This window comes from Vipera ursinii (genome assembly GCF_947247035.1).
Source record: "Vipera ursinii genome assembly, chromosome: 7".
In the NCBI taxonomy this organism is placed as follows: domain Eukaryota; kingdom Metazoa; phylum Chordata; class Lepidosauria; order Squamata; family Viperidae; genus Vipera; species Vipera ursinii.
Genome location: NC_139521.1, coordinates 34,143,857 through 34,171,816, shown reverse-complemented (window position 1 = coordinate 34,171,816; position 27,960 = coordinate 34,143,857). Strand labels below are relative to the sequence as shown.

The 27,960-nt window shown below is 38.8% G+C and overlaps 1 protein-coding gene across 3 annotated transcripts; it reads right to left on the bottom strand.

The window, feature by feature from the left end:
* Positions 1-333: 333 nt before the first annotated feature.
* On the bottom strand, positions 334-27,471 carry TLR3 (toll like receptor 3). Of its 3 annotated transcripts, XM_083367400.1 has the most exons (6): positions 27,192-27,471; positions 20,390-20,455; positions 14,431-14,875; positions 11,675-11,866; positions 8,251-10,064; positions 334-3,641 (listed from the first exon to the last, which is right to left on the bottom strand). In XM_083367400.1, exons 3-6 carry the CDS (start codon positions 14,869-14,871, stop codon positions 3,413-3,415), a joined length of 2,676 nt encoding a protein of 891 aa, XP_083223526.1. In that variant the 5' UTR covers positions 14,872-14,875; positions 20,390-20,455; positions 27,192-27,471; the 3' UTR covers positions 334-3,412. The 3 variants fall into 3 exon arrangements, with proteins under 3 accessions (XP_083223526.1, XP_083223525.1, XP_083223527.1); XM_083367399.1 differs by lacking the exon at positions 20,390-20,455; XM_083367401.1 differs by lacking the exons at positions 14,431-14,875; positions 20,390-20,455.
* Between the last annotated feature and the right edge of the window lie 489 nt (positions 27,472-27,960).

Below are 27,960 nucleotides of genomic sequence, written 5' to 3'. Positions count from 1 at the left end.
GAGAAATTCCATTGTCACTTTAAAACTCTCTCCCTTCAGTAGAAAGTCTGGAAAAATGTCAGATTTGGCATAAGTTAGAAAACTTATCTTTTTTTCCCATTTACTTGCCTCACGAGAAACAACCCATATCTGGAACAAAACAGACCCATCTTAATGACCAAAATATCTAAAATGTATGTTTTTGTTGCTCTGGCTACTCAAAAGCAGCTGTTCCACAGCTGGAACAATTCAGGCAAGGAATATTTTCAAGTATTTATATATATATATATAAATATTAGAATTTTTTAACATAACATAAAACATTCAGTAATTTATAAACAGAATGTTGTCTGGATAACATTTATAAGACAATCCTTAACAATTTCTAATTTCATTTGATTTCCCCTTTCCCCAAAGTATCTTTCTTTGCAAAACATTAGATTAAGACAATTCTCATTATTTTAATTAACAACAGTTAAGTATATAGTTTAAATAATCCTATTTGTCATTTTAGTTGCCTTATCATAAATCCTGTTACCGTGTTTATTTCAGTTTATTTCTCCCTCCAAATTCTAAATATTCTTACAAGTAACAATCTTTTCAACATTTAACTATATTTATATTGGTGGATTTAATTCTGTTTTTTCCATATAAACCCTCTCATGCTTTTATATTTCTTAATAAGTAAAAAAAAGTACAAAGAGAAACAAGAAAAAAGACAAGAGCACTGAGATACAGAAAATAACATACAACTTAAATATATATATCCCTCCTAATTTAATATATATTTATTCCCTCATTTTTTCTTCTTTTTGACCATAGCTAAGAATGTATTTAATCTGTCTGAACTTTGAGCATTCCATTCAATAGTTCTAATCATCTAATCCTTTAACTCTCATTCAAAACACATTTTTATGCTTTTCTAATCGTCACATTTAAATAATTAAAACATTTACTTTTGTTTAAATCATTTCAACTTTTTTCAGAAGAATAAAAAAAACACATTACATTTGTTAAGGAAAAAAAATTATCCCTCTAAGACAGGGGTGTCAAACTCAATTTCATTGAGGGCCACATCAGCATTGCAGTTGCCCTCAGGGGGCCGGGTGGGTATGGCCTGGGTGGGCGTGGCTAGAGTGCATATGGCCTACTGGGTGGGCATGGCCAGCTCTACATCATTCGCATCAAGGGTGCCTATGGGGGCCTGGGCAGGAGTGGGACAGATCTGAGGGTCTCTGGCAGAAGGAGGGTCTCTGGGCCAGGGCCAAGTCAGTGGGGGCCATTCCCTCACTGTTTCCAGGATGGCTTCACGGGCCACATGAAACCACTTCACGGGCCGGATCCGGCCCCCGGGCCTTGAGTCTGACATGTCTGCTCTAAGAGTAGTATATTTCACAAATTTCTTCAGCCATATTCAAAGAAATGTTTCTTTTTAAAATATTCTTTCTGATAATCATCTTCTTTTTCCTGAATTTTCATTTTAATCTTTTTTCTCTGGTTGTTGCCTTTCTTAATCAATATGTTTTGCTGCTTCATTTGTTTCCCTATAAGAAATTTTTTCTCATTCTTTTCCTTATCTTCAAAGTTGCTTAGACGTGATGAAATATTTCCCATTTGAATTAAATCATAGTTTTTTATATAGTTCCATCTTCAAGTCTCTATCTCAAAATTATATTTAGTCATCTCTGCTGTATTTTCCTGAGAAAGTTCTTGAAGTGAAATTAAGTTGAAAATAAGTTGATTCATGCTCTCAAAGTTATTCTGCATTTCCTTGTAGTGTAAGGTCATTGTCCTTTGAAATTTTTCCAACTTATCATATGCTTCCTTTTGCGAAGTGATCATTTTATAAGGTTCCTTCTTTAAGTCTCTATCCTCAGAATTTTGTTCAGTCATCTCTACTGTATTTTCCTGGGAACTTTCTTGGAGTGAAATTAAGTTGGAAATGAGTTGATTCATGCTCTCAAAATTATTCTGGATTTCTATGTAGTTTAAAATCATTGTCCTTTGAAATTGTTGTTGCTTATCATATGTTTCCTTTTGTAAAGTATTCATTGCTTCAGCTTTGTTATTTCCACTTTATTTACATAGCTGCATTTTCTAAAAGCTTTGAGGTTCAGAGAAAAAAATCCTCATCCACCAGCAGACGTCAGCATTTGCTCATTTTTCATGTCTTTAGTCTTTTTTCTTTCTCTAAAGGGTAAGTTTCACAGCTACTATAAGGGAGGGAGCAGAGTCCCCCTCCCCTTTTCCTTCTTCAGAGATCTCTTTTTTGGGGGACTTTCTTCTTCAGGAAAATAGGTAGGATAGAGAAAATCAATAATCTTACCCAGATTCAAACATGCTGTTTAAGATCCGCTTAGTTTAACAGCTTATGGCTTCCGTTGTTTCAGCTATGACTGGACATGGAGTTAGCCAGCCTTTTCTTCCGTTGGTTTCTGGGAGGCTTCTCCTGGACCGTTCGGAGAGACCACCATCTCTCCTAAGTCCCTGGGATTTCCTTCCTTCATTCCACCCCTTCAGGGTGGATTATGGCCCCTTAGGGTCCCCAACAAAAATAAATTTCAGCCAGAGGATTCGGCATTCCGAATCTTCCAGCTGTTTCGCTGAAGAACAGGAACAGGAAGCCTACTACTGGCAAGTATTATCATACCATTAAACTGGTTAACCCTAGACACTGCTGTATCAATTGTATTTTCACCAAGCCCTCTTTTCTAGTGCAGCAGATATTAGGATGCTACTCTTGTTACATTTCTTTTTTCCAGTAAGATTATGCAGCAAAGACAAGAAGTTAACTTACTTTGCAGCTCCTATTTCTGGGTAAGAAAGTGGAGAGAGACCAAAGTACTGGTAATATGCAAATTGTTCTATGCATAAACTGCTGTGTATAGGCCAGCTAGTTTTGAGCAGTCAGAAAAGATGGCAAGATGGCAGCCTCCCACTGTGGCTAGAGAATAAGAAAAGGAAGGTCATGTGAAGACCAGTGGGAAAGATGGTGCCCAGGTATGGCTAAGGCAAAGATTGGCATATAGGTGAAGAGAGAGGAGTTAGGCAGCTGTGGGTAAGCAGCGAGAGGAAATTGCTAGAAAGATTGATAATCAAGTTTTAACATGAGCCATGTGGAAGAGAAGGAGAGAGATTAGTTTTTTGATTTAAAATCAAATACATTTTTGTTTAGTACATAACCCTATGTTTTGGTCTCACCTCCAAATACTTTCACTGTCTTCTCTTGTAGCAAACATTTGACATTCCTGAATGTTACTCATTTGTTTTGTATGTTTGGATACAGGACTCTCTTATTTTGGACAGAAGAAAAAAAATCCTGGAAGAATGGTTTTGCATTGACTTTTTCCCCCCAATATCATATTTTTAGTGTGGTATTTTAACCACTGAATGAATTACCTAGAAATGCATACAATATTTTTCTTAAAACAAATCATATTATCCTACTACTAGATTGAAGTGCTGATTTCAACTGCTGGTAAAAGGCATTCAGACGTTCTTTCTGCACAGGCCACTCCAAGACACAATGAGATTTGAACATTGCTCTTCGTAAACAAAGTGCATTCTTTAACTTGTAATCAGGAATATCATGTCGAAAAATGAGTATAATAGAATCCCGACTTTGTTCAATAGCTTGCTGTATAGCATGGTACACTTTGAACCTGAAGAAAAAAAAGACATGTTTTGGCTTAGTAGACTTACTTATAAGTTTCAGAGACATGTAACTTTATGATTCATTAACTCTTGAATCATTTAGAATCAGTAATACATTTGAGAGACTTAAGTCATTTAGTGTCATAGAATCCCAGAATTCGAAGGAACTTCTTAAGCCACTAAGAAGTAAGAGCCTTGGTGGAGCAGTGGGCTAATGCCTCCTTAAGTAACACCAGCTGCCTGCAATTAGTGCAGGTTCGAGTCCCACCAGGCTCAAGGTTGACTCAGCCTTCCATCCTTCCAAGGTAGGTAAAATGAGGACCCAGATTGTTGGGGGCAATAAGCTGACTTTGTAATAATACCACTTGGGGGGGAAGCCCTAATAAGCAGGCATATACATAGAATGAAGGCTATTGCTAAGCACATTGAATTGTGCTTAAATTGTAAGCCGCCCTGAGTCTTCGGAGAAGGGCGGGGTATAAATGGGATTTTTTTAAAAAAAAAGTCCAATTGTCTGTTTAGTGCAAAAAATATTCAAACTAAATTATCCTTCTCAATATCCAGGGGGAAAGTAATGAAAAGAATAATGTAAATGCTGTTAAGAATACTGAAAAATGATAAGAGTGCAGGTATAGACACTGAAGGAACATTAAATATGGATATGGTTCAATTTTGGACTTATGTGACATCTACTATTGTGTGAAGGCTGTATCTACACTGCATTCAGAAAGTATTCAGACCCCCTTCACTTTTGTTATGCTGCAGCCTGATTCTACAGTTGTTGAAATTCATTTTTTTCTCATTAATCTACACTCAGTACCCCATAATGACAAAGTTTAAAGCAGAATTTTAGAAATGTCTATAAATTTATTAAAAAGAAAAGACTGAAATAGCACATTGGCACAAGTATTCAGACCATTTGCAACAACACTTGAAATTTAGCTATGGTGCCTCCATTTCTCTTGATTGTTCCTGACATGTTTTTACACCTTGATTGGAGTTGACCTGTGGTAAATTAAATTGATTGGACGTGATTTGGAAGGGCACACAATTCTCTATAGAAGGCCTCACAGCTGACAATGCATACTGTAGGAGAATAAAAGCTATGGGGTCAAAGGAACTGCCTGCACTGCTCAGAGAGAGGATTATTGCAAGGCACAGATCTGGGGAAGGCTACAGTAAAATTTCTGCTGCACTCAAGGTTCCTAAGAGCACAGTGGCCTCCATAATTCTCAAATGGAAGAAGTTTGGCACAACTAGGACTCTTCCAAGAGCTGGTCACCCGGTCAAACTGAGCAATCTGGGGAGAAGCACCTTAGTAAGAAAAGTGACCAAGAACCCGTTAGTCACTCTGACTGAGCTCCAGAGATCCTGTGTGGAGATAGCACAAAGTTCTAGAAGGACAACTATCACTGCAGCCCTCCGCCAATCTTTGCTTTATGGCAGAGTGGCTAGAGAGACACCTCTCCTCAGTACAAAACACATGAAAGCCCACTGGAGTTTGCAAAAAAGCACCTGAAGGACCCTTAGACTGAGAAGAACAAGATTCTTTGGTCTGATGAAACCAAGATTAAACTGTTTGGCCTCAATTATAAACATTATGTCTGGAGGAAACCAGGCATCACTCATCACTTGCCCACTATCATCCCAACAGTGAAGCATGGTGGTCGCAGCATCATGTCATGTGGGTTTTTCAGCAGCAGAGACGGGACTGGTCAGGTTGAGGGAAAGCTGAATGGAGCAAACTACAGGGATATCCTCAATGAAAATCTGTTCCACAGCAGTCAGGACCTCAGACTGAATCAAAGGTTTACTTTCCAACAAGGCAACAATCCTAAGCACCCAGCCAAGACAACACTTAGAAACAACTCTGTGAATGTCCTAAGCTAGCCAAGCCAGAACCCTGACTTGAACCTTATTGAACATCTCTGGAGGAACCTGAAAATGGCTGTCCACCAACGGTTACCATCCAACCTGACCGAGCTTGAGAGAATTTGTAGGGAAGAACGACAAAAAATCCCCCAATCCCCTAGGTGTGCAAAGCTTGTCGTGACATACCCAAAAGACTCAAGGCTGTAATTTCTGCCAGAAGTGCTTCAACAAAGTACTGAGTGAAGGGTCTGAATACTTATGCCAATGGGATATTTCAGTTTTTTTCTTTTTAATAAATTTACAGACATTTCCAAAATTCTGTTTTCACTTTTTCATTATGGGGTACTGATTGTAGATTCATGAGGAAAAAAATGAATTTCAACAACTGTAGAATCAGGGAGCAACATAACAAAATGGACAAAAGTGAAGGGTCTGAGTACTTTCTGAATACACTGTATGCCTGGTAACTGGGAGAATTTAGTTCTTGTGCCTTTTATATAAAGGGAAAGATAGCAATACAACATGGGGAATGAGGATGGGAGTTTTGCATAATTCTGATTGAAAAGGTACAAGTGATAGAAATCTATGATCATTTTTCTATGCATTTTTCCTAGAATTCATTTTAAATAGTTCTTCCCTTGTATGGAGTGCATTGGATTATAGTTCATTAATATATGCTTCATGTGCACACTGTTGAGTTGTGAACTTTATCACGAAAGTTGTGAAAATGTAGATTTTAATACAAAAACATGTTCTAATTTACTTATAAAGATTTAAAAATTACAAATTTGTGAATCTCACATACAGAAGTGAACCAGACAGATTTCCCTGCCAACTTGAAATATTATGTATGTTATTTCCACTAGAAAACAAGGTACTGAGAGCACTTTTACAGGTACTGAGAGCACTGGTACAGAATGCAGCCGCGAGAGTTGTCTTGGGAGTTTCCCGGTACTCCCATGTTACACCTTTGCTCCGCGAGCTGCATTGGTTACCAGTTGTCTTCCGGGTGAGGTTCAAGGTCTTGGTGATGGTTTTTAAGTCCTTACATGGCATGGGTCCGGAATACCTCAGGGACCACCTGCTGCCGGCGTCGACTCCCCTCCGCCCTGTGCGTTCCCACAGAGAGGGCCTCCTCAGGGTGCCTCCGGTCAGAGAATGCCGGCTGGTGGCCCCCAGGGGGAGGGCCTTCTCTGTGGGTGCCCTGGCTTTATGGAACCAACTGCCGGTTGAGCTCCGGATGGCACCGGATCTTCACTCCTTCCGGCGCGGGTTAAAGACCCATCTATTCGAACAAGCTGGCCTGGCCTGATGGGGGAATTTTAGGGTTTTAATGTTTTTTATACTTTGATTGTTTTAATTCGGGCAATAATTTAATCCTTTTTAACTTTTGTATTTTTTATTTATATGCCCTGTTCACCGCCCTGAGTCCTTCGGGAGAAGGACGGTATAAAAATTCAATAAAACTAAACTAAACTAAACTTTTCTTTAAGTGACACAAGTTGTATGTTTCTCACTGATGATCTTAGATTTGCAATTCTAGCCCCTGCCAAAGCTTTGATAAAGCCTGAAAACAGCTCCTTTCCCAAATTAAATTTCAGGACCTGGGTGCAAAGGATTGGAAAGAAAGTTCTTTACTAGACAAAGTTTAGGTAAAGGTAAAGGTTCCCCCGCACATGCGTGCTAGTCATTTCCAACTCTAGGGGCCAGTGCTCATCTCCGTTTCAAAGCTGAAGAGCCAGCGCTTGTCCGAGGACGTCTCCGTGGTCATGTGGCCGGCATGACTAGACGCCAAAGGCGCACAGAAAGCTGTTACCTTCCCACCGTAGTGGTCCCTATTTTTCTACTTGCATTTTTACCTGCTTTCGAACTGCTAGGTTGGCAGAAGCTGGAACGAGTAACAGGCACTCACTCTGTTACGCGGCACTCGGGATTCGACCCACCAAACTGCCGACCTGATCGAGAAGCTCAGCATCCCAACCCACTGAGCCAGTGGCGTAGCGTGGGTTGTCAGCACCCGGGGCAAGGCAAGTAATTTGCGCCCCCTAACCCGTGGATTTTAGCACTCGAGTCTCTTCCACTAGATTAGTTAAAGAAACCCTTACCCCCTAAGCACCTGTATTGTTTGTTATGAAAATACTGATGTAATTAAAGTAAAATGCATCTAATGCGCCCCCCCAGATGTTGCACCCGGTGCGGCCGGCCCCCCCTGCACCCCCCACGCTACGCCACTGCACTGAGCCACTGCGTATACTCCCGTAAATATTCCCATTTGCAAGAATTTATCCAGGACTGTTAATTTATGATAACATTCCTACTCAAATAGCTGTGTCACTCATACTGTAATTAAGCACTAGATGTAATAAATAATATATCTTATAATGCATTTCATATACTTTTTGCCTTGTTAAACTTAAATTCTCTTAAATACAATAGAGCAGTCTTGAAATTTAACAAAATCAGCTCTATTATTTGAAAGCACAATGTAGTATTTTGTGAACAAGATCTGTGACACGAAAAGTAAATATGTGCTGTTTAACTGGTACAATCTAAAATCTCAATGTTTCCACAGTAATATGTAGAATACATGATTAACTTGAAGGATTCCCACCACCTTCCTTTAAAGATAAGAAAATAGGATTCCTTAGCTGGAAATCCTGGCAATTCACAGGCACAACTTTAAAATTAAATACATGTCCTAAAAACCCAAATAGAATGGCAATTATTTAAATATTTTCAACTTACCTTTTACACCAGGGATCTTTTAAGAGATGTTTAGTTACAATAAATATGATTTTTCTACTTCTCTGTATGCTATTGATGATGGCTTCAAATTCAGATATTCCAGCTTCAAAATCTCGTTCCTCTAAACAAAATCGAATGGCTGGCTGATTATTTTCTTCAAGGGTAATAAAGTTCTTATATACCCAGTTCATGTCCTTCTTGGCATGAATGATGTAGGCATCATATTCAAATTGCTGTTGTGGTCTATCTATTTCTTTGAGGCCTAATACTCTGTTTATAGCCACAGTATACATAAATTTAATTCTCCATCCTTCAAAGTGAACAAGCAATGCTACAAAGATGAGGAATAATACAGAAGTAGTGCACAAAATGTATATTAGCTTAAAGGGGACATTATCACATATAGAAGTATCAAACTGTCCTACTGGAGTAGAGTGATATTTGGGTGGAGTGTTGCATTGATAATTGTTTAAATTTGAGATATATGTTTTGTTGCTATTGAGCCAACTAACAAACCAAGCTATACTGTCACAAGTACAGTCAAATGGATTTGAAGCCATGTTTAATACTTTTAGATGTTTGAAAACAGCACCAAATATTTTTTCATCAATAGCTGTGATCATATTCTTCTGGAGGAAGAGAAAACTCAGAGATGTCAGATCATCGAAAACAGAACTGGGAAGCAGATTTAAGAGATTGGAATCTAAATTCAAGCTTCTCAATAAAGATAAGCCATGGAAAGCCTTGTGTGGAATCTCATCAAAGCCATTTGATTCTAAATCCAATAGACGAAGGTTGTGAAGATCTTTGAGAAAGAGAACAGGACCATCTGGGTTGGTGTGTTTCCAAAGTTGAGCCAGATTATTGTGCTGCAAGTCAAGAATTTCAAGCTGATGCAGTCCATCAAATATATCATCCTTTATGTTAGCAATATTGTTGTTACCCATATCCAGGATTGTCAAATTCTTTAATTTACGAAAAGGTGAGGGGGTGATTGCAAGATTACTGCAACGTACCTTTCTCATTCTCAGCTTTCGAAGGCTTGGAATAAGAGTGAATGACTCACTCGTCAAATTCAACTGATAGTTATATGAAAGATACAGAGTCTCAATATTACTAAGACCTTGAAATTCCTGACCTGTAAGATTCTGCTTAATATAATTTAAACCTAAATCAAGCATTTTTAGTTGCCTTAACCAAGAAAAAGCTTTGGACTTGATGGAAATGATTCCAGTTTTTGTAAGATTGAGAAACTGCAGGGAAGAATTTGCAAGTGAAGCAAATGTCATATTTGTTATTGAATTTATGTTGCACTGACATAAACTCAAGTTTTTCAAATTTTCTAAACCTTTAAATGTATGAGGAGTAATCTCTAGAAATCTATTACCATCCATAATAAGGTAATTCAAGTGAGTTAGCCACTGGAAAGCCGAATCAATTATTCTGACATCTGAGTTTTCCAAGTTCAAATAGTTCAAATTGTGAAGCCCATAAAGAGAATGAGAAAAAAGTTTTGTAATATTGTTATTCATTAGATTTAGTTCTTCTAAATTTGAAAAATATATAAATGAGTTATTTTCAATAACAGACAAATAATTATTTGATAGGTTTAAAATGGTAAGGTTTGTTTTACTCATTCCACTAAAGGTCAAATTGGAAATCCGTGAAAGTTGCACTTTGCTCAATGAAAGGTTCTGTATTTTTGTGCCAGATAATTCCAAACAAAGTTTCTCTGTGCCATCATGTCCCAATGGAATGTTGTTCAGATCAAGACCATATATGTTTTCAATAGCATGGAAGCAGCCTGGTTGAAACTAGAAATAATAATTAAAAATTTTTAAAATTAAAACATGACAGAAACACTGAGCTACAAAAATGTTGAGTCTTCCCACCATCACTAACCCAAAATTTTGAGCCAACTCTCCTAGTGCATAATTTGAGAATCCTCCTAGGCTCATGGTTCCTACTCAAAGAGCAGGTGGCAGTTGTAACTAGGAGGATCTTTGCTCAACTTTGCATTGTGCACCAGTTACGCCCCTTCCTGGAACGGGAGTCAACGTCCCTGGTCACTCATGCCCTGGTCATCTCCCGCTTGGACTATTGCAATGAACTCTAGATGGAGCCACCCTTGAAAAGTAGACAGAAGCTTCGCTGGTATATATTGCCTTGTGACCAATCTTGGGATCCCAAAGAACAGTGCATGTAACCCCTCTATTGTGCCAACTGCATTGGATGCCAGCTTGCTCCAGTCCAATGTAAAGTGTTCATGGTATGAGACCAGTTTACCTACAGAAATGACTCAGCCTATTACTTCAGTCCACCCCACCTGATTAGGCAGGGAAGGTATGTTGCAGACCCTGTCACTTAACCTTCCTGGAGGTTCCAGGAAGAGATCCTCCTCTGCCATTGCTCCCACCCTTTGGAACATCCTCCCCCCTTCAGATGCAAGATGGGCCCCTACTCTCTTGGCCTTTCAAAATATCTAAGAACCTGGCTCTGCCATCCCACAGGGGGCTCATAGAGGACCACAAAGCCGTGGAGCTCGTTAGTGCCCAGAAGGTCCTTGCCAAGTCTTTTAATTGACTTTTAATGTTGAACTTTAACTATGTTTGCCTCATATTTAAATTTTATATACAGTTTTTATGTTTTTATATTTTATTTGTACACCACCCAGTCCCTCTGTGAGGGTGGTGGGCAGTTTCTAAATTTGATAAAGAATTAAAAATTGTTCTCTCTCCAATTTTCACAGAAACCTGAGGTCCAAATTAGACAACACCTAACTCAGGTTGTAATGCAATTAAGGCTATGGATGGAGCCATGTGCCATGTGTTTTTTATTTTAAAAAATAAAAAACAAAATTATTTTTAAGTAGCACAATGCATATGGAGTCTCATACAAAGAATGTGAGATTTCATTTAACCTTATAAAACCCAGGCCATTTTTAATTTAAAAAGAACAATTTCAGGGTCCAGAAGTTGCTATCAAGAAGAGCTGCAGGCAGTGGAGCTGCTAGCTCCACTGGAGAGGTTAAAAGGAATTCCATTCCAGAGTCTCTAAAAGTCAGTTAGAGATAGCTTCTTTATATGGTAGTTGTTCCTTTCGGATAGGTTTCCTGTGCTTAATTTCACACAGGTCATTGTCTGAGTCACTGCATTTTCCTAGAATAAACCTTTCCAGAGAAATTTTGAGAGACAAAACAACAAATCATAAATTGTAGCTATCAGTTTGACTTTTCCTGTTTCTTCTCCATATCTAGTGTACATTCAAGAATACCATCATGGCCAATAATTCTGACCTCTGACTTCTACACACACAGAGAGAGAGACAGAGGCAGAGAGAGAGGGATGATGTTGTTTATTCCTAAGTAACTTTCATCCATATTCTTTCAAGCCACCAAGACCCTAGGCATGATGTTTTCATTTACCTTTTTTATGGGGTTTGATGAAAGGTCCAATCTTTTTAATGAAGAGTTACGAAGAAAGTATAGATCTTCTTTCTTTAATTCTGTAATTTGGTTTTGAGACATCACAAGCTCTTGTAGATTCCCTAATTGCTGCTGAGACCCTAATTCTGTAGATCTTAGGAAATTATGAGAGACATCCAAGAATGTCAAATTCTAGCAAAGAGAAAAAGAAAATAAAGAAAGCAAATTATCTATTTTACATTCATCTCATGAGTTGCAAGTATTTTATTCAATATTAGGCTTTCTAATTAAAACTATGGCTGTGCAGTGCTTTGGATCTGATACATCAGCACAGCCAGCTCTTTTCAGAAAACCTTAAACCATACAGCTCTTTTCAGAAAACCTTAAACCAAATTTAGAAGCCAAAAGCACACTCTTGGGGAAAAAGCAAGCTGCTTTAAGTAGTATCATCCATATGCTCTATGGCATTTTGTAAAAAAAACTTTAAAGCTCTGTACAGCACTAATTAAATCATGTGCAACACTAACTAGAACAAATTAAATAATTTCTTACAGTTATAGCAAATCTGATATTTAAATGAAAACATTAATTTGGCATATCCTCACGCTCTTCCACCAATACAAAACCCTAAATTCTACATATACATCTAGGGAAAATAAAGAAACACTACATAAGAGCAAGAATAGACAGCTTGGTGACTTCATTTTTGGACTGCAACTCTCATATGAAATAGCCAGGACCTAGAGAGTCTGATAATTACAGTCCAAAATATATTTCCAAATTACTAGAAAACTGAGAAGCATTAATTCATTATCTTTCTCTCTTCCTACCTATACAAAGTTTGAAAAATTACGAAATTTAAGTCATTATAAATCAAACTTGTTTGTTGGGTTTAACCTTGGTTGTCATTCTTTGCATTTCTGCTGTTATTGTGTGTTTTTAATTATTTCTATTACTTGGTGTTATGCTGATGTTCTCATTGTGCCTGCCACCAGGAATTGCTTTACTAAGTAGGCCATCTAAATCAAATCAAATAAATCAAATAATAATAAAACTGATCCTGTGGTCTTCAACATATGATTATTTGGTGAGTTGTCTTTGATTTTAAGAAATTGAGAGGACTTCAGTAGAGATTGCATTATGGGCATCTCCTACAACAGAACAGCTGACTGTTGGCCCACACCCATTTTCATTAGAGATTTTCCAGAGAATGTGGATCTCTTCAAACTTTCTATTTGTTTCTGTCTGCCTGCCTGTCTTTCTTTCTGTATCTATCTGTCTATCTATCTATCTATCTATCTATCTATCTATCTATCTATCTATCTATCTATCTATCTATCTAGTTTTCCACATTTCTACCCTATTGAAATCCAGACTCTCAGCAGCATGTATGTTTGTGTATTTTTACACATACCCAGCTTATTTTCTTGTTAACAATATTATTTTTATAATGATCCTATGTGTCATTGTGATTACATCTTTTCTCAGCATCTAAATCTCACTTGCTATACTGGTATGGTAAACCAACTCTTCAAAATAACCCTCTGGAAAGCCCTGCATAGTGAGAAGTTTAAGAAGCCTATGTTTGAGTATGACAATTACATGCTTAAAATAATTGTATACAGAACCCCTTTCCTTGGCAACAGCCAGTGTTACCTTAGAATCCCTTTCCTTTGCTGTGAACCTTTGGTGTAAACTGCACTTATATCTTCTTATTGGTTTACTACTTTTTCATGAAATGACTAAGTTTGTGGAATGCCTAATACGTTGTCAAGGAAAACAAAATCTAAGATGACCATAAATTAGTTGAAACATTCAGGTGTTTTGGAATTGTGAACTGCAGACCCAGCAAACCTGGTAGATACTGGATTGAAAAAAGCTGATATGAGGCTGGAAGAGAGTTCAACCAGCAACAATCTCACAGGTTTATTGTAAGAGAACTTATTTCATTCTACCATTTTAGCAATGCTACCTTGTTTTTTGATTGCATCATTAATGTTCACTGTATTTCTGCTCAGTTGTTCTACAAGGACTATGACTGAATTTGTGAACAACTAAATCACCAAAATCGGGGGGGGGGGAGCCCTTTTAAGTCCTTTATTTAGAATTAGAATCCTGATAGAGTAAGAATGCTAGAAAGTGGTTTCCAGAATGACAGCTGGAAGCAGAAAAGCATCAGTTTCCAATCTGCTTCAATTTAGATAGCAAGTACAGAATTCCAGAGAAGCAACTCTGCAGAAATTAGCATGCTATATGACAGGAATCCATATTATATACTTTGCAGTATAAACACAAAGGAATGTCATATTCAATACTTACACATCCCATACAAGTATGTTTATCTTCATTTATGTACACAATTCTAATTCTGACTCAGAACAGGCAGCATATCTATATGCCAGTCATGCACGATTTGAAATAACAAGAAGCACGGGACAAGAAAACAATGGATAAAAGGAGACATTTGAGAACAATAAACATAAACTCTTCTATCACTAAATAGCAAAAAATTAGAGAAGGCATTACAGAAGGCATTAAACCCTTTCTGTTAAAGAGATCTTTTCTTCTTCCAGGAAACAGCTCCATCAAAAAAGCTGGAGAATCAATATCAGTCAAAAGAATTATTATTTAGGGAGACAATGCTAGTATAACTCAGTCAAATCATATTCACATATGGTCACGTCACGCTAACCTTAAAGTTGTAGAACCTTCAATCAAATGAACTTACAAAATGGCAGATCAAAGCTTGGACTTACCTTCAGATTTTTGAAAGGATCATTTTTTGCATTCAGAAAGTTGAATCCCAAATTAAGCTCCCTCAGACTGGTACAAGAAGTAAAAACTTCTCCACGTAATGTACGCAGCTGATTGTGCTCCAGCCTCAGCACCTCTAACCAAGGTAAACTGAGGCACAAGTGCATCTCTAGTTTAGAGATGGAATTGAATCCCACATTTAAATAAATGAGCTGATTGTACTTTGTAAGGTTTTTAGGTGGCAGTGTTTTCAGCTGGTTATGTGAAATATCCAAGGCTGTTATGTCAGTTGGGAGATTGGAGGGAATTTGAGACAGTTTTAAATGAGTACAGTCTGCTATTTTATCTGTGATTTTACAGATATCCTGAGTCGATCCACAATTAGTTGGAATAATGCAAAGGATGAAAGGCAAGCATGTCCAGCACCTCAAAAGCCTCCTCATTTTCCTGAAAGGAAAAAGTAATCATTTAAAACGAATGTTTCCTCTCTGAATGCACTGTGTAGACAAAGATAGATAAACAGACAGACACAATTCTCTTTTGGAGTAAGCAGTAACCCAAGAAATAAAGCATGGAGTAAGGAAATTACAGCTAATTTCCTAGCTGTAATTTACTAAGTCTTCCCATACTTTTCTATGCATAAATACTGTATTTGCTTCTTTCTTCATACAGCTTTTGGTTCAAGTTTTATCCTTTCTCTTCTTCAGGTTCACATGAATCTTATCCAATTATAATTTTTTTTCATTCTTCCTTTTCTCAACCTGTTCACTTTTCCTTCACATATTTTCCCTGCAATTCCAACATCATGCCTTCATGATCAAACCACCTCAGTATGCTTGTTTCATACCTAATTTTGTATTCAATGTGCCTCTGTCTTTCACTAAAACTCTTGTCATGACCTTTAACCTGGCAAAATGCTGCATCATAGAGCAAGCATTTTTGAACCAGGATAACTCGGATGGGCTAATTTACAGAATGTGATCCACAACTTGGGACCCATGAAATTTGGGCAAATTGTGGCTACTTCAGTGCTACTGGTATGCTTTTGCTGTAGTCATGTGATCTTAATTTTCAATATTCCACGACAGTTCCCCAGCTAGCTTTGCCTTCCTTCACTCCTTTCCCCACCCATCAGCAGTCACTTAGCTGCCTACTACAAAGGGAGGGAATTTCTGCCATTTTTGATGCCAGATTCCCACCAGGAAACTCAGTGGGGAAACCAGCAGGAAGTCAGAAGTCCCTCTGACTCCCACAACTTTTTTTTACCTGTCCTTGGTCATTCTGTTTCTTTGTTTAGGTAAGGAAATAGCTCTGAAATGATGACCCAAAGTGGACTGGGCTGTCCAGTTTATTCTAAACTTTGTCATCTCTTATTTAGCCATACACACGTCTTAAGTAATCCATTCCTCGTGCATTCTACTGACTTAATGCTTCTTCTAAAATATCCAACTCTCACTTCCATATAATAAAGAGAGCCAATGCAAGCTCTTATACACAGACACTTTCACTTCTTTCAACATTCATTCCTGGCCATAGACCAGATACTACTCATTTCTGTTCTATATCAGCATTTGTACTTTCCCATTTTTATAAACAACCTACATCAGAAGTCCTGAAGGATCAAATTAGGGACAGATCATCCTGGAGAAATTCTACCTGTGTGGTTGCGAAGAGTAAACACTGACTTAATGGCATGTAATCAACCAATAGTTCTAGTGTTTTGATACAGTGTAATTTGCAAAAGTCCACTCTTCTTTATCTATCAAATCCAACTACAGAAAGTCCTTGGTTAGCAACCACAATTCTTCAGCAACTATTCAAACTAACTATATCAATGAACAATGGTAGTTATGACCAGTCCTCAAAGTTTCGGTTGTCACAGGGTCCCAGCAGTCACATGATCATGATCTGAGCAGTCAGTAACTGGCCTAGATTTTTTTTTTTACTGCCGCAGTGTTTGCAATTTGCAGCCTTCCCTGCCAGTTTTGCACAAGCATAAGTCAACAGGGAAGGTGGCAAGAAGTTGGAAGTCATTAGCAACCTGCGTGGTCCTCACTTAATAACAGCAACTGGAGATTACAAATATTGCCATTGCTAAGTGGCACAGTCATGTAATACTGCCCCTATGGCTACTTCGCTTACCAATAGAAATTATAGTCCTAATTACTGTTAAGCAAGTGTCCCAGGATTATGTGATCACCTTTTGTGACCTTCTGTCAAACAAAGTCAATGGGGAAGCCAGATTCCCTTAACCAGGGCTTTTCAACCAGTGGTACGGGTACCACCTGTGATACATTGGCACCTGGCAGGTGGTATGCGACCATCCTAGAAAAGTAGCGGGGAAGAGGAATGAGCTGAACCACAAGCCTGAACGAGAGATGGGTGGACCTGCAGGGCTATCAGGGCTCAGTGGAAGCACCAAGATCAGTGCTTCTTCGGGGCTGTCAGGGCTCAGTGGAAGCACCAGGATCAGTGCTTCTTCGGGGCTGTCAGGGCTCAGTGGAAGTGTCAGGATCAGCGCCAGGTTCCAGCTGGAGCTCAGCACTGATCCTGGCGCTTCTGCTGAGCCCAGAAGAAGCACCGATCAGCTGGAATGTTGCAGCATCTCCAGGGTCTTGTGATTTACATTCAGATGCTTGGCAACTGATTCATATTTATGATGGTCACAGTGTCCCAGGGTCATGTGAAGTAACCAAAACTTGCTGCAACCACCTAGCAGAGGGGTGGGGAATAAAAACCAAACAACCCCCTACGCCCCCACTGCCAATCCTCAACAGAAATGTTCACAACAATGAAAACCTTGGACAGGAGGAAGAGTGCCGCCGGGCGGGCAGGCAGGTGTCTTGCTCGGCAGTGGCTTGGGGGGCACTTTTTTCAGTGCCATTGTAACTTCAAACAGTCACTAAATGAACTGTTGTAAGTCGAGGACTACCTGTACTTCATCACTTTTTTCTTTTTTTCTTTTTTTGGTCATCAAGTTTTTGACACCTTGCTAGGCGACTGGTGGTACTCAGATGTTGCCATATCCTAAAAATGGTACAATGGGTGAAAAGGTTGAAAAGCCCTGCCCTTAACAACTGTGTTATTAACGTAACAGTTGCAGTGATTCACTTAACTGTGGCAAGGAAGGTCAAAAATCGGTCAAAATTCACTTAACAAATTTGCTAAGCAAGAGTAATTTGGGGCTCAGTTGAGGTCGTAAATTGAGGATTACCTGTACAACAAAATTTCAATTCCACTGTAAATATTCTCACTCAGTTTAATGCAAGGAGGAGGTAAATGCAATGTACTGATAAATGTGGGGTTTCCAAAAAAATTTGGATCAGAAAATATAATTCCAATATTCCTATTTATCTCTGTTCCCAGAGTCTGCACATGTATTGGGGCTACATTACTTTATATGAAAAGAATAATCAACCTATGTGATGTTGTTTTAACAGCAAATTCAAAAATATTAAAACTTTAAACTGTGGAGAAAACAGAACATTGGTATATTAGAAATGATTTGGGGCAATAGGCAGTCAAAAGAGCCCTGCTATTTTACCTTTTCAATCACTTTAAAAGCAAATGTCATGCAACTTTGACACTGCCAAACATCTCCAGATTAATGAAAATAGAGCTCAGTAGCTGTATCAATCAATCAGTAATCAATAACTATAAGATACTGTAAGGTCCTCAGCTGACTTTCCTCTTGCAATAGACTTTATCCTGTTCCCACTTACTTCCAAGGAAAAATGAAAACACGAAAGATGACACAAGCAAAATATCTGACTAGGAATGTTTTCCTCCATTTTTTTACTTTAATAAACACAAAAGATAAATTAAATTTAAATTAAATGGGAAAAACATATTTTTATATTTGTCACCTCAGTCTACATTTGACAAGCTCAGAAATCAGGAATAAAGACCATTAAATCATGATCTATACAATGATGCTACTTCAAAATACTAATACAAACCACAATTTATTAATTTGAATGTAAAGGTAAAGGTAAAGGTTCCCCCGCACATGTGTGCTAGTCGTTTCCAACTCTAGGGGCCGGTGCTCATCTCCGTTTCAAAGCCAAAGAGCCAGCGCTTGTCTGAGGACGTCTCCGTGGTCATGTGGCCGGCATGACTAGATGCCAAAGGCGCACGGAACGCTGTACTTGCAAGCAATTCATTTGGTGAAAAGCAAAAAGCTATCAAGTAAATCAAATACCCAAGAGAAGTTGGAGGAAGAATGAATGACAGAACAAACAGACAATATTCCTGTTTATGGTTACAGGATTTGAAACATTTTATAATATTAGCTTTATTTTACTAATCTATGCAGGACATTATAGCAATGTGCCATGAACCTTGTAGAGCTTCTAGATCTCAGCTGAAAAATATAGACAAAATATTCAGCACAAAATATTCAGCACAAAATTCCAGCAAAGGGTCAGCATTTCTTTTTCTGCAAATAATGTTCATTTAAATATAAATTTTTAAAAAATCTTCAAGTCATTCAGGACTCCTGGCAACTGCCTACATAAGATGTTTGTTGATTCCTTCTTAGATGTAAGAACGCCAATTTGATCTAGTAGTTAAGGAACTAGGCTAGAAAATTGGAGCCTGTGAGTTCGAGACTAGCCTTAGCCATGAAAGTCAGCTGAGTGACTTTGGGCCAATGATTTATAGTCCAATGCACCCCACAGGGTTTTTGTTATTGTGGGGAGGGGAATAGGAGGAGGAAGGATGTTTGATACGTTCGCCATCTTGAGTTATTTGTAAAAATAATAAAGGCAAGATACAAATAAATAAATAAGAGATGAGAGTGACACAAGATCACTCAAGTGGTATTATGCCTAAGGCAGGACTAGAATTTACAATCTCAAGGTTTCTAGTCTGGTTACTATAAAAATACTATATTTTATAATAAAAGTGTAAGTAGCTTTTCAGTTTCTAGATCAAAAAGCACTGGATAATAGTCCCTCCTCCTCAAAAATTAATCTATTCACTTTCCCCTTCCCCAAATAAAAATAATTAACTCAATTTCCAACAACCTTTGTAGTCTCCAGAGGCCAACATCTGCTTCTAGCTAGAACAAAGCTGCTAACTCTTTTCAACAGTCAGGAGACTATCATCTCTTTTCAGTTTAACTTTCCAATAAGTATGGCACAGCACAGCTAATATCAAAAATGTCAGTTTTGAGATTGCTATATTTTAATTTATACAGATTAAAAGCCTTTGCATTTTCAGTAACATGGTTTTTTTTATTTAAGAGTTGTTACTATGCCATTATTCTAATAACTTTCTTTAAATTTCTTTCTTGGTACTATATTTCTTGGGTTTATTTTCTAGGAGGAGGAGGAGAAGGGGGGAAGAGGAAGAGGAAGAAGAGGAAGAGGAAGAGGAAGAGGAAGAGGAAGAGGAAGAGGAAGGGGAAGGGGAAGGGGAAGGGGAAGGAGAAGGAGAAGGAGAAGGAGAAGGAGAAGGAGAAGGAGAAGGAGAAGGAGAAGGAGGAGGAGGAGGAGGAGGAGGAGGAGGAGGAGGAGGAGGAGGAGAAGGAGAAGAAGAAGAAGAAGAAGAAGAAGAAGAAGAAGAAGAAGAAGAAGAAGAAGAAGAAGAAGAAGAAGAAGAAGATCCTGATCAAAATCCATTTCTGTGAAGGAATATGCAAACTTACAACTTTAATAGCAGCTCCTGACTATCATGCAATGCCCCAGATCCCAGTGACAAGAATGCAGGAACCCAGGATGTGCCAGAGACAAAGGCTTTCCAACCAGGTGTTCCCCACAGCTTCATCTCCACTCTTATAAATCACACTACAGGTAGTCCTTGACTTACAACCTCAATTGAGCCCAAAATTTTTGTTGTTAATACATTGGTTAAATGAGGTAATGAAAAAATATATTAAAGATTACTATGAGACACTTTGTAAGGCAGAGGAAATTCCTAAGGAAAAAATACAGTAGTATTTTAAAAAAGCAGACTTACCAAAAATTTCAGAGAACATTCAAAATATTTTAAATGGATCAATATCAATGATGGAGATTATAGAACCTATAAAAAGGCAAAAAAAGGGATAAGACTCTGGGGCCAGCTGGGCTACCTGCAGAATTTTACATTTCATTACAAGATGTGTGAAGTCCGACTTTGAAAGAACTCTGCAATGAAATTCTCCTGGAAGCTAAAACATGAAAGTCATGGACTGAAGCCAATATCACTTTAATACCCAAAGAAGACACAGACTTGGCACATATAAAAAACTATAGACCAATTTCATTACTAAATGTAGACTATAAAATCTTTGCTTCGATAATGGCAGAAAGAATTAAGAAATTTCTGATTGAATTTATACATACAGACCAAAAAAGCTTTTTGCCTAAAAGACAGATAAAAAATAACCTAAGAACGATCCTTGATGTTTTAGAGTACTATGAAGTCCATCCAGGGAAACAGATGGCATTAATATTCCTTGATGCACAAAAAGCATTTGATAATGTAAACTGACAATTTATGTTCCAGCAACTTGCTGAAATGGACTTTGGGAAAAACTTTGTGAATGCAATTCATGCAATTTACGACAAACAGACTGCTAGAATAATTGTAAATGGAGACTATACAGAAAACTTTAATATCAAAAAGGGTACAAGACAGGGATGTCCTTTATCTCCATTGTTATTTATATTAACATTGGAAGTACTGAATAAAAATATTAGACAAGATATTGAAATTAAAGGACTGGAGATAAAGGATGAAAAATATAAATTGCAAGCATTTGCAATTTCATATTGGAAGAACCTCTTGAAACAAGCATGAAATTGCTGGAGACAATAGAAAACTATGGTGAAGTAGCAAGCCTGACACTAAAGTCTTGACAAAGTACTTAACAGAAAAACAGAAAACTCAACTTGCAAAAAAAACCAAACCTCCAAATAGTCAAAAAAGTTAAGTATTTGGGAATCTACTTAACAGCAAGATGTATAACAATGAAAGAAGATAATCATATAAAATTGTTAAAACAAATAAAACTGGACTTAGAAAAGTGGAAAAACCTTCAACTGTCAATGCTGGGGAGGACAGCCACAGTCAAAATGAGCATCCTACCAAAAATACTTTTCTTATTCCAAATGATTCTGGTAAAACTAGAAAAAGCTTACTTTGATGAACTGAATACAATAATATTGAAATTTATTTGGCAAGGGGAAAAACCACGAATCAAAGCGAAAATGCTACAGGAAGCTAGAGAAAGTGGAGGATTTGGACTCCCAGATTGGAGGTTATATTATAAAACTGTACTTCTGCAAATTAGCTGAAAAGCTACTTTTGTGTAGAGACCTAAGAGCAAATCTTTCACTCATCAAGCTCCTCTAAATCAGAAGGAACAAACATTTTTCTTTTGTCCTTTTATTAGTACATTTCATTATAAAGGATGGATATAAAATGGTTTAAGCCTTAAGAGTGCTAAGGCAGAAACTCTTTTCAATGATAACTGCAGTGCTAAGGCAGAAGTGGGGAGAAATAGAATGAAAATAGAAGCATTCTGAAAAATGTTTCAAGCTAGGCCATCTGCTACGATAGACCTATGATTAATTTGATTGCTCTGAGGATCAGGTATAAGCAGGGACAAGCACATCCTGTTTTCTCACAGGTGGCAAGTGCACGGAAGAGCTCTGCTCAATTCTGAAAATAAAAGGGGGAAAAAACCTATATAAAAAGTCGTTTGAATTGTTTGACATTTGTTTTAAGTTCCTCTCTTTGTTTCACCAGAAGCTCCAGTGTTCTCTTATATATAGGTCCTGCTTATAAATTTAAATATTTCCTCCTTACATTGTTTTCTTTGAATATTCCTACATAAACAGTTTAGTTATCTCGCAGCCTAAATGGCTATTCTTATCTGTGGTGACCCCTTCATGGATTACTGCCTTGTCGTGGTAAAGGGGCTTGCGTAATTCAATGAAGCTATGAGCTATGCCGTGCAGGGCCACCCAAGACGGACAGGTCATAGCAAAGAGTTCTGACAAAATGTGATCTACTGGAGAAGGAAATGGCAACCCACTCCAGTATCTTTGCCATGAAAACCCCATGGACAATACCAAAATGAAAAAAGATATGACGCTGGAAGATGAGCCCCTCAGGTCGGAAGGCGTCCAATATGCTACTGGGGAAGAGCAGAGGGCTAGTACTAGTAGCACCAGAAAGAATGAAGTGACTGGGCCAAAGCCGAAAGGACATTCAACTGTGGTTGTGTCTGGTGGTAAAAGGAAAGTCCGGTGCTGTAAAGATTTTTTTTCTCCATAGGAACCTGGAATGTAAGATCCATGAATCAAGGAAAGCTGGACGTGGTCAAACAAGAGATAACAAGACTGAACATTGACATCTTAGGAATCAGCGAACTAAAATGGACAGGAATGGGTGAATTTAATTCAGATGACCATCAGGTATACTACTGCGGGCAAGAATCCCTCAGAAGAAATGGAGTAGCCTTCATACTCAATAAAAGAGTAGGAAAAGCAATACTGGGATATAATCCCCAAAATGACAGAATGATCTCAGTTCGAATCCAAGGCAAACCATTCAATATCACAGTAGTCCAAATCTATGCCCCAACCACCAGTGCTGAAGAGGATGAAATTGACTGGTTCTGTGAAGCCCTACAACACCTTATAGAACTAACACCAAAAAATGATGTCCTTATCATCATGGGGGTTTGGAATGCTAAAGTAGGAAGCCAAAAGATAACCAGAATAACAGGCAAGTTTGGCCTTGGAGTACAAAATGAAGCAGGGCACAGGCTGATAGAATTTTGTCAAGAGAATACGATGGTCATAGCAAACACTCTTTTCCAACAACTCAAGAGATGGCTCTACACATGGACATCACCAGATGGTCAACACAGAAATCAGACTGACTATGTGCTCTGCAGCCAAAGATGGAGAAGCTCTATACAGTCAGTAAAAACAAGACCAGGAGCTGACTGTGGCTCAGACTATGAGCTTCTCATTGCAAAATTTAGGCTTAAACTGAAGAAAGTAGGGAAAAACACTAGGCCACTCCGGTATGAACTAAATCATATCCCTGACAAATATACAGTAGAGGTAACAAATAGATTTAAGGAATTAGATCTGATAGACAGAGTGCCTGAAAAACTATGGACGGAGGTTCGTAACATTGTACAAGAAGTAGCAACTAACACCATCCCAAAGAAAAAGAAATGCAAGAAAGCAAAATGGCTGTCTGAGGAAGCTTTGCAAATAGCTGAGGACAGGAGGGAAGTGAAAGGCAAGGGAGAAAAAGAAAGATACGCCCAATTGAGTGCAGAATTACAGAGAATGGCTAGAAGAGATAAGAGTGCCTTCTTAAATGAACAGTGCAAAGAAATAGAAGAAAACAATAGAATAGGGAGGACTAGAGATCTCTTCAAGAAAATTGGAAAGACGAAGGGAACGTTTCATGCAAAAATGGGCATGATAAAGGACCAAAATGGCAGGGACCTAACACAGGCAGAAGAGATTAAGAAGAAGTGGCAAAATTTCACAGAAGAACTGTACAAGAATGAGTTTAACATCTCAGATAACCACGATGAGGTGGTCACTGGCCTTGAGCCAGACATCCTAGAATGTGAAGTGAAGTGGGCCTTAGGAAAGATGAGCAACAACAAAGCTAGTTGAGGTGACAGTATTCCAGCTGAGCTATTCAAAATCTTAAAAGACAATGCAGTAAAAGTGCTACACTCAATTTGGAAAACTCAACAGTGGCCAAGGATTGGAAAAGATCAGTTTACATTCCAATTCCAAAAAAGGCAGTGCCAAAGAATGTTCAAACTATCACACCATTGCACTCATTTCACATGCTAGTAAAGTTATGCTTAAAATCCTACAAGCTAGACTCCAGCAGTATATGGATCGAGAACTACCAGGCAGATATTCGAAGAGGTAGAGGAACCAGAGATCAAATTGTCAACATACGCTGGATCATGGAGAAAGCTAGGGAGCTCCAGAAAAACATCTACTTCTGCTTCATTGACTATGCTAAAGCCCTTGATTGTGTGGATCACAACAAACTGTGGCAAGTTCTTAAAGAGATGGGAGTACCAGACCATCTTATTTGTCTCCTGAGAAACCTATATGCAGGTCAAGAAGCAACAGTGAGAACAGGACACAGAACCACTGATTGCTTCAAAATCGGGAAAGGAGTCCGGCAAGGCTGTATACTGTCACCCTGTCTGTTTAACTTATATGCAGAGCACATCATGAGAAAGGCAGGGCTAGATGAATCAAAAGTTGGAATTAAAATTGCTGGGAGAAATATGAACAACCTAAAATATGCAGATGATACCACTCTAATGGCAGAAAGTGAAGAGGAACTAAAGAGCCTCTTGTTACGAATGAAGAAGGAGAGTGCAAATGTTGGGTTGAAAGTAAACATTAAGAAAACCAAGATCAAGGCATCCGGCCCTCTCAATTCCTGGCAAATAGATGGGTAAAAAATGGAGGTAGTGACAGATTTTATTTTCCTGGGCTCCAAGATCACTGCAGATGGGGACTGCAGCCAAGAAATTAAAAGACGCTTGCTCCTGGGGAGGAAAGCAATGGAAAATCTAGACAGCACCCTAAAAAGCAGAGACATCACCCTGCCAACAAAAGTGCGTATAGTCAAGGCTATGGTCTTCCCAGTTGCAATGTATGGCAGTGAAAGTTGGACCAGAAGAAAGGCTGAGTGCCAAAGAATTGAAGTGTTTGAACTATGGTGCTGGAGAAGACTCCTGTGAGTCTCTTGGACTGCAAGGCGATCAAACCGGTCAGTCCTAAAGAAGATCAACCCTGACTGCTCTTTAGAAGGCCAGATCCTGAAGCTAAAACTCAAATACTTTGACTACCTAATGAGAAGGAATGATTCACTGGAGAAGAGCCTAATGCTGGGAAAGATTGAGGGCAAGAGAAGAAGGGGACGACAGAGAATGAGGTGACTGGATGGAGTCACTGAAGCAGTAGGCATGATCCTAAATGGACTCCAGAAGATAGTGGAGGACAGGAAGGCCTGGAGGAACGTTGTCCATGGGGTTGCGATGGGTCAGACACGACTTCGCAACTAACAACAACAACATCTGTGGTAAAGCTCTGGAGGTTGGCTTGTAGGATTTTGTTCTGGGCTACCCTAGCATATACTCTTGCCACCTTCTATTCCTACCTTTCAGTGCTCTTAATTATCAGTAGTACCTGGATTCTGTCCAGTGCCATTTTCCCTGGGGATGACTTGTATGCAAATGAAGCGCACAGTTTCTGACAAGGGCAATAAAACACCAGAAAATAGCACTCCAAAAGGATTAAGAGAGCTGCAAAAAGTTGCAAAATATTAGCTATTCCAATGAGAGCAACATTTTCAAGGGAACTTATCCCAAAAGGTAATTAGATATTCATTTAAATAAGTCTAATGTGAACTGGAAGAGAGATGCCCTATTTCTTCTATTCCTAACCCAGGTTTCTCCTGATTGGTTGGAATTAGAAATCCCAGAATTCCTAGCAAATTGAATGCCCTTCTGGCTATAGAATGCTAGAAATTAAGTGTTCCACTCCATTTTTCTTTGGTCCCTGGCCAAGTTCAACATAACCTATTGTTCAACAAGACAGCCTCTATTTTCAGGCACATTATAAATTACAGTATTATCCCTGTCATACCTTCCACACCTATTGAGAGAGGTGGCCTTTTCTTTAAAAAGCAAATTTTCCTTTCACTATTACATTAGTAAGCAGACTGTGAAAGAAGAAGAAAAAAAATGCTACCTGTTTATCAAGGCATACAAATCTGATTTATGCATCTTAAGTCAAGGTTCACTACCAATAGTATCTTGATGTATTAGTAACCTAAGCCCAAATCAAAGCAGCTTACAAATTACAAAAATAAAAAGGTGAAGACCACCCAATCCCTTCATCCGTGCTTGTGATATTGGCACATATATGAAGGGCACATACTTCAATCACACAGCAGTGGCCGCCATCTTGACTCTTTTAACCTCAATCTGCTTTCGAGGCAGATGAGAACAGTCTGCTGTCAGCTGAATAAGGGTTAAAAGTGTGGGTTGCCAAAGTTTCAATAAACCCATGAAACTAATAAATGTCTGATGCATATGTGATATGCAGGGGTGTCAAACTGCCGGCCCATGCATCATGCCAAAACCGCACCCACCCCAGCTCCGGCAATGGGGGGAAAGTTGCGATACATCGTGAAACGTCACATGACGTGGCGAGCTTGACACAACCAGTGAACAAATAGATACTTGTTTTCTTTCAGTAGCAAAATGAAGTACAATCTTATCAGAAAAGTATCCAATGGACCTTGGAAACAGACACGGCCCAACTTCCAGAGGGAGCCCAGCATTATAGATCCAATCTCAGCCCTCACTTAAACCCTGCACCGAACCGCTTCCAAATTATGCATAGGTAACTATTCTTGGCACTAAATACTGATTTAATGGCACTAGTTCACTTTATAGCAGTTTTTCAAAATTGGACTCGCAAGTTTGAAAAACGCTGTTTTCTTTATCTTAAGTTCCCTCCCCATTTACCTTTTTAATAGTCTGGGGTTTTCTTTCGAAAGGTGCTACCAATCCCTTAAACCTCAATCCCTTAAAATAAAAGATATTTCAGCCCACTGCCAAAGAAGGCAGGGCTCTCCCTGCTGAAGAAGCAAAGGCCACGGGGTGCGGGCCTGCTGGAAATTGTGGTCACAAAGCTCTTAAGAGTAGGAACAATTCCTTATTTTTCCCACATTTCATCAAGCTCGCTATTCCTCTTACCTCGGGGAGACTGTAACAGCCAGGTATAAATTGAGCGCCTGCGCCTTCTCGTGCAGCCGTACAATCTCTTTTTAAAAAGGGAAGGGCAAAAACTTCCGATCTTTAAATAAGGACTTGCGGTGGTGCAAAAGAAAGATAAAATCCCGAGTCAAAAAAATATGCAACAGCAATTTCCCTCTCCGCTCGTCTGTCCCCCGCCAAAATAAAAGCGTTAAAGTTACTCTTTGAAATTTCCCGTTAGCTCCCTCTTCAAACAACTTCGGAGACTACAGGGAAAACTCTGCACGACATCCGGGGCACACGAAACTGCAGAAGAAAACTTGAAGGCTGGGCGCTGAACGGGCAAGTACGGACATTAAAAAAACAAAAATCTTGTCTGCAGTTTCTACCTCGGTAAATCACCCAACTTAAAACCTAGCTTGATTACTTCCTGGCCCGCCTCTATTGAGCACACACTCAGCCTGTGCAAATACACCGCGGCCGTAAGTTAATCGTACACTGAACTCGCAGAGACAGCGAAGTATTTTCTCCCCGAAAATTTCCCCAATCGTTGCTTAAAAATACCCGAAGCCTGTTTTTGAACGGCGCTTAGTGTTCATCTAACCAGGGAAAAGGACCTTTTAGGGGCCGGATTTGAAGGAGGCAGCTTTCATTTATTTGCAGACTATGGGAGGGGATGTTTTCTTTCTTAAAATCTCATGCCTCAAAAGTCTTTGCCCCTGCAGACACAACCGACTGGAGTGATACTCTTGTGATGACGTGTGGATAC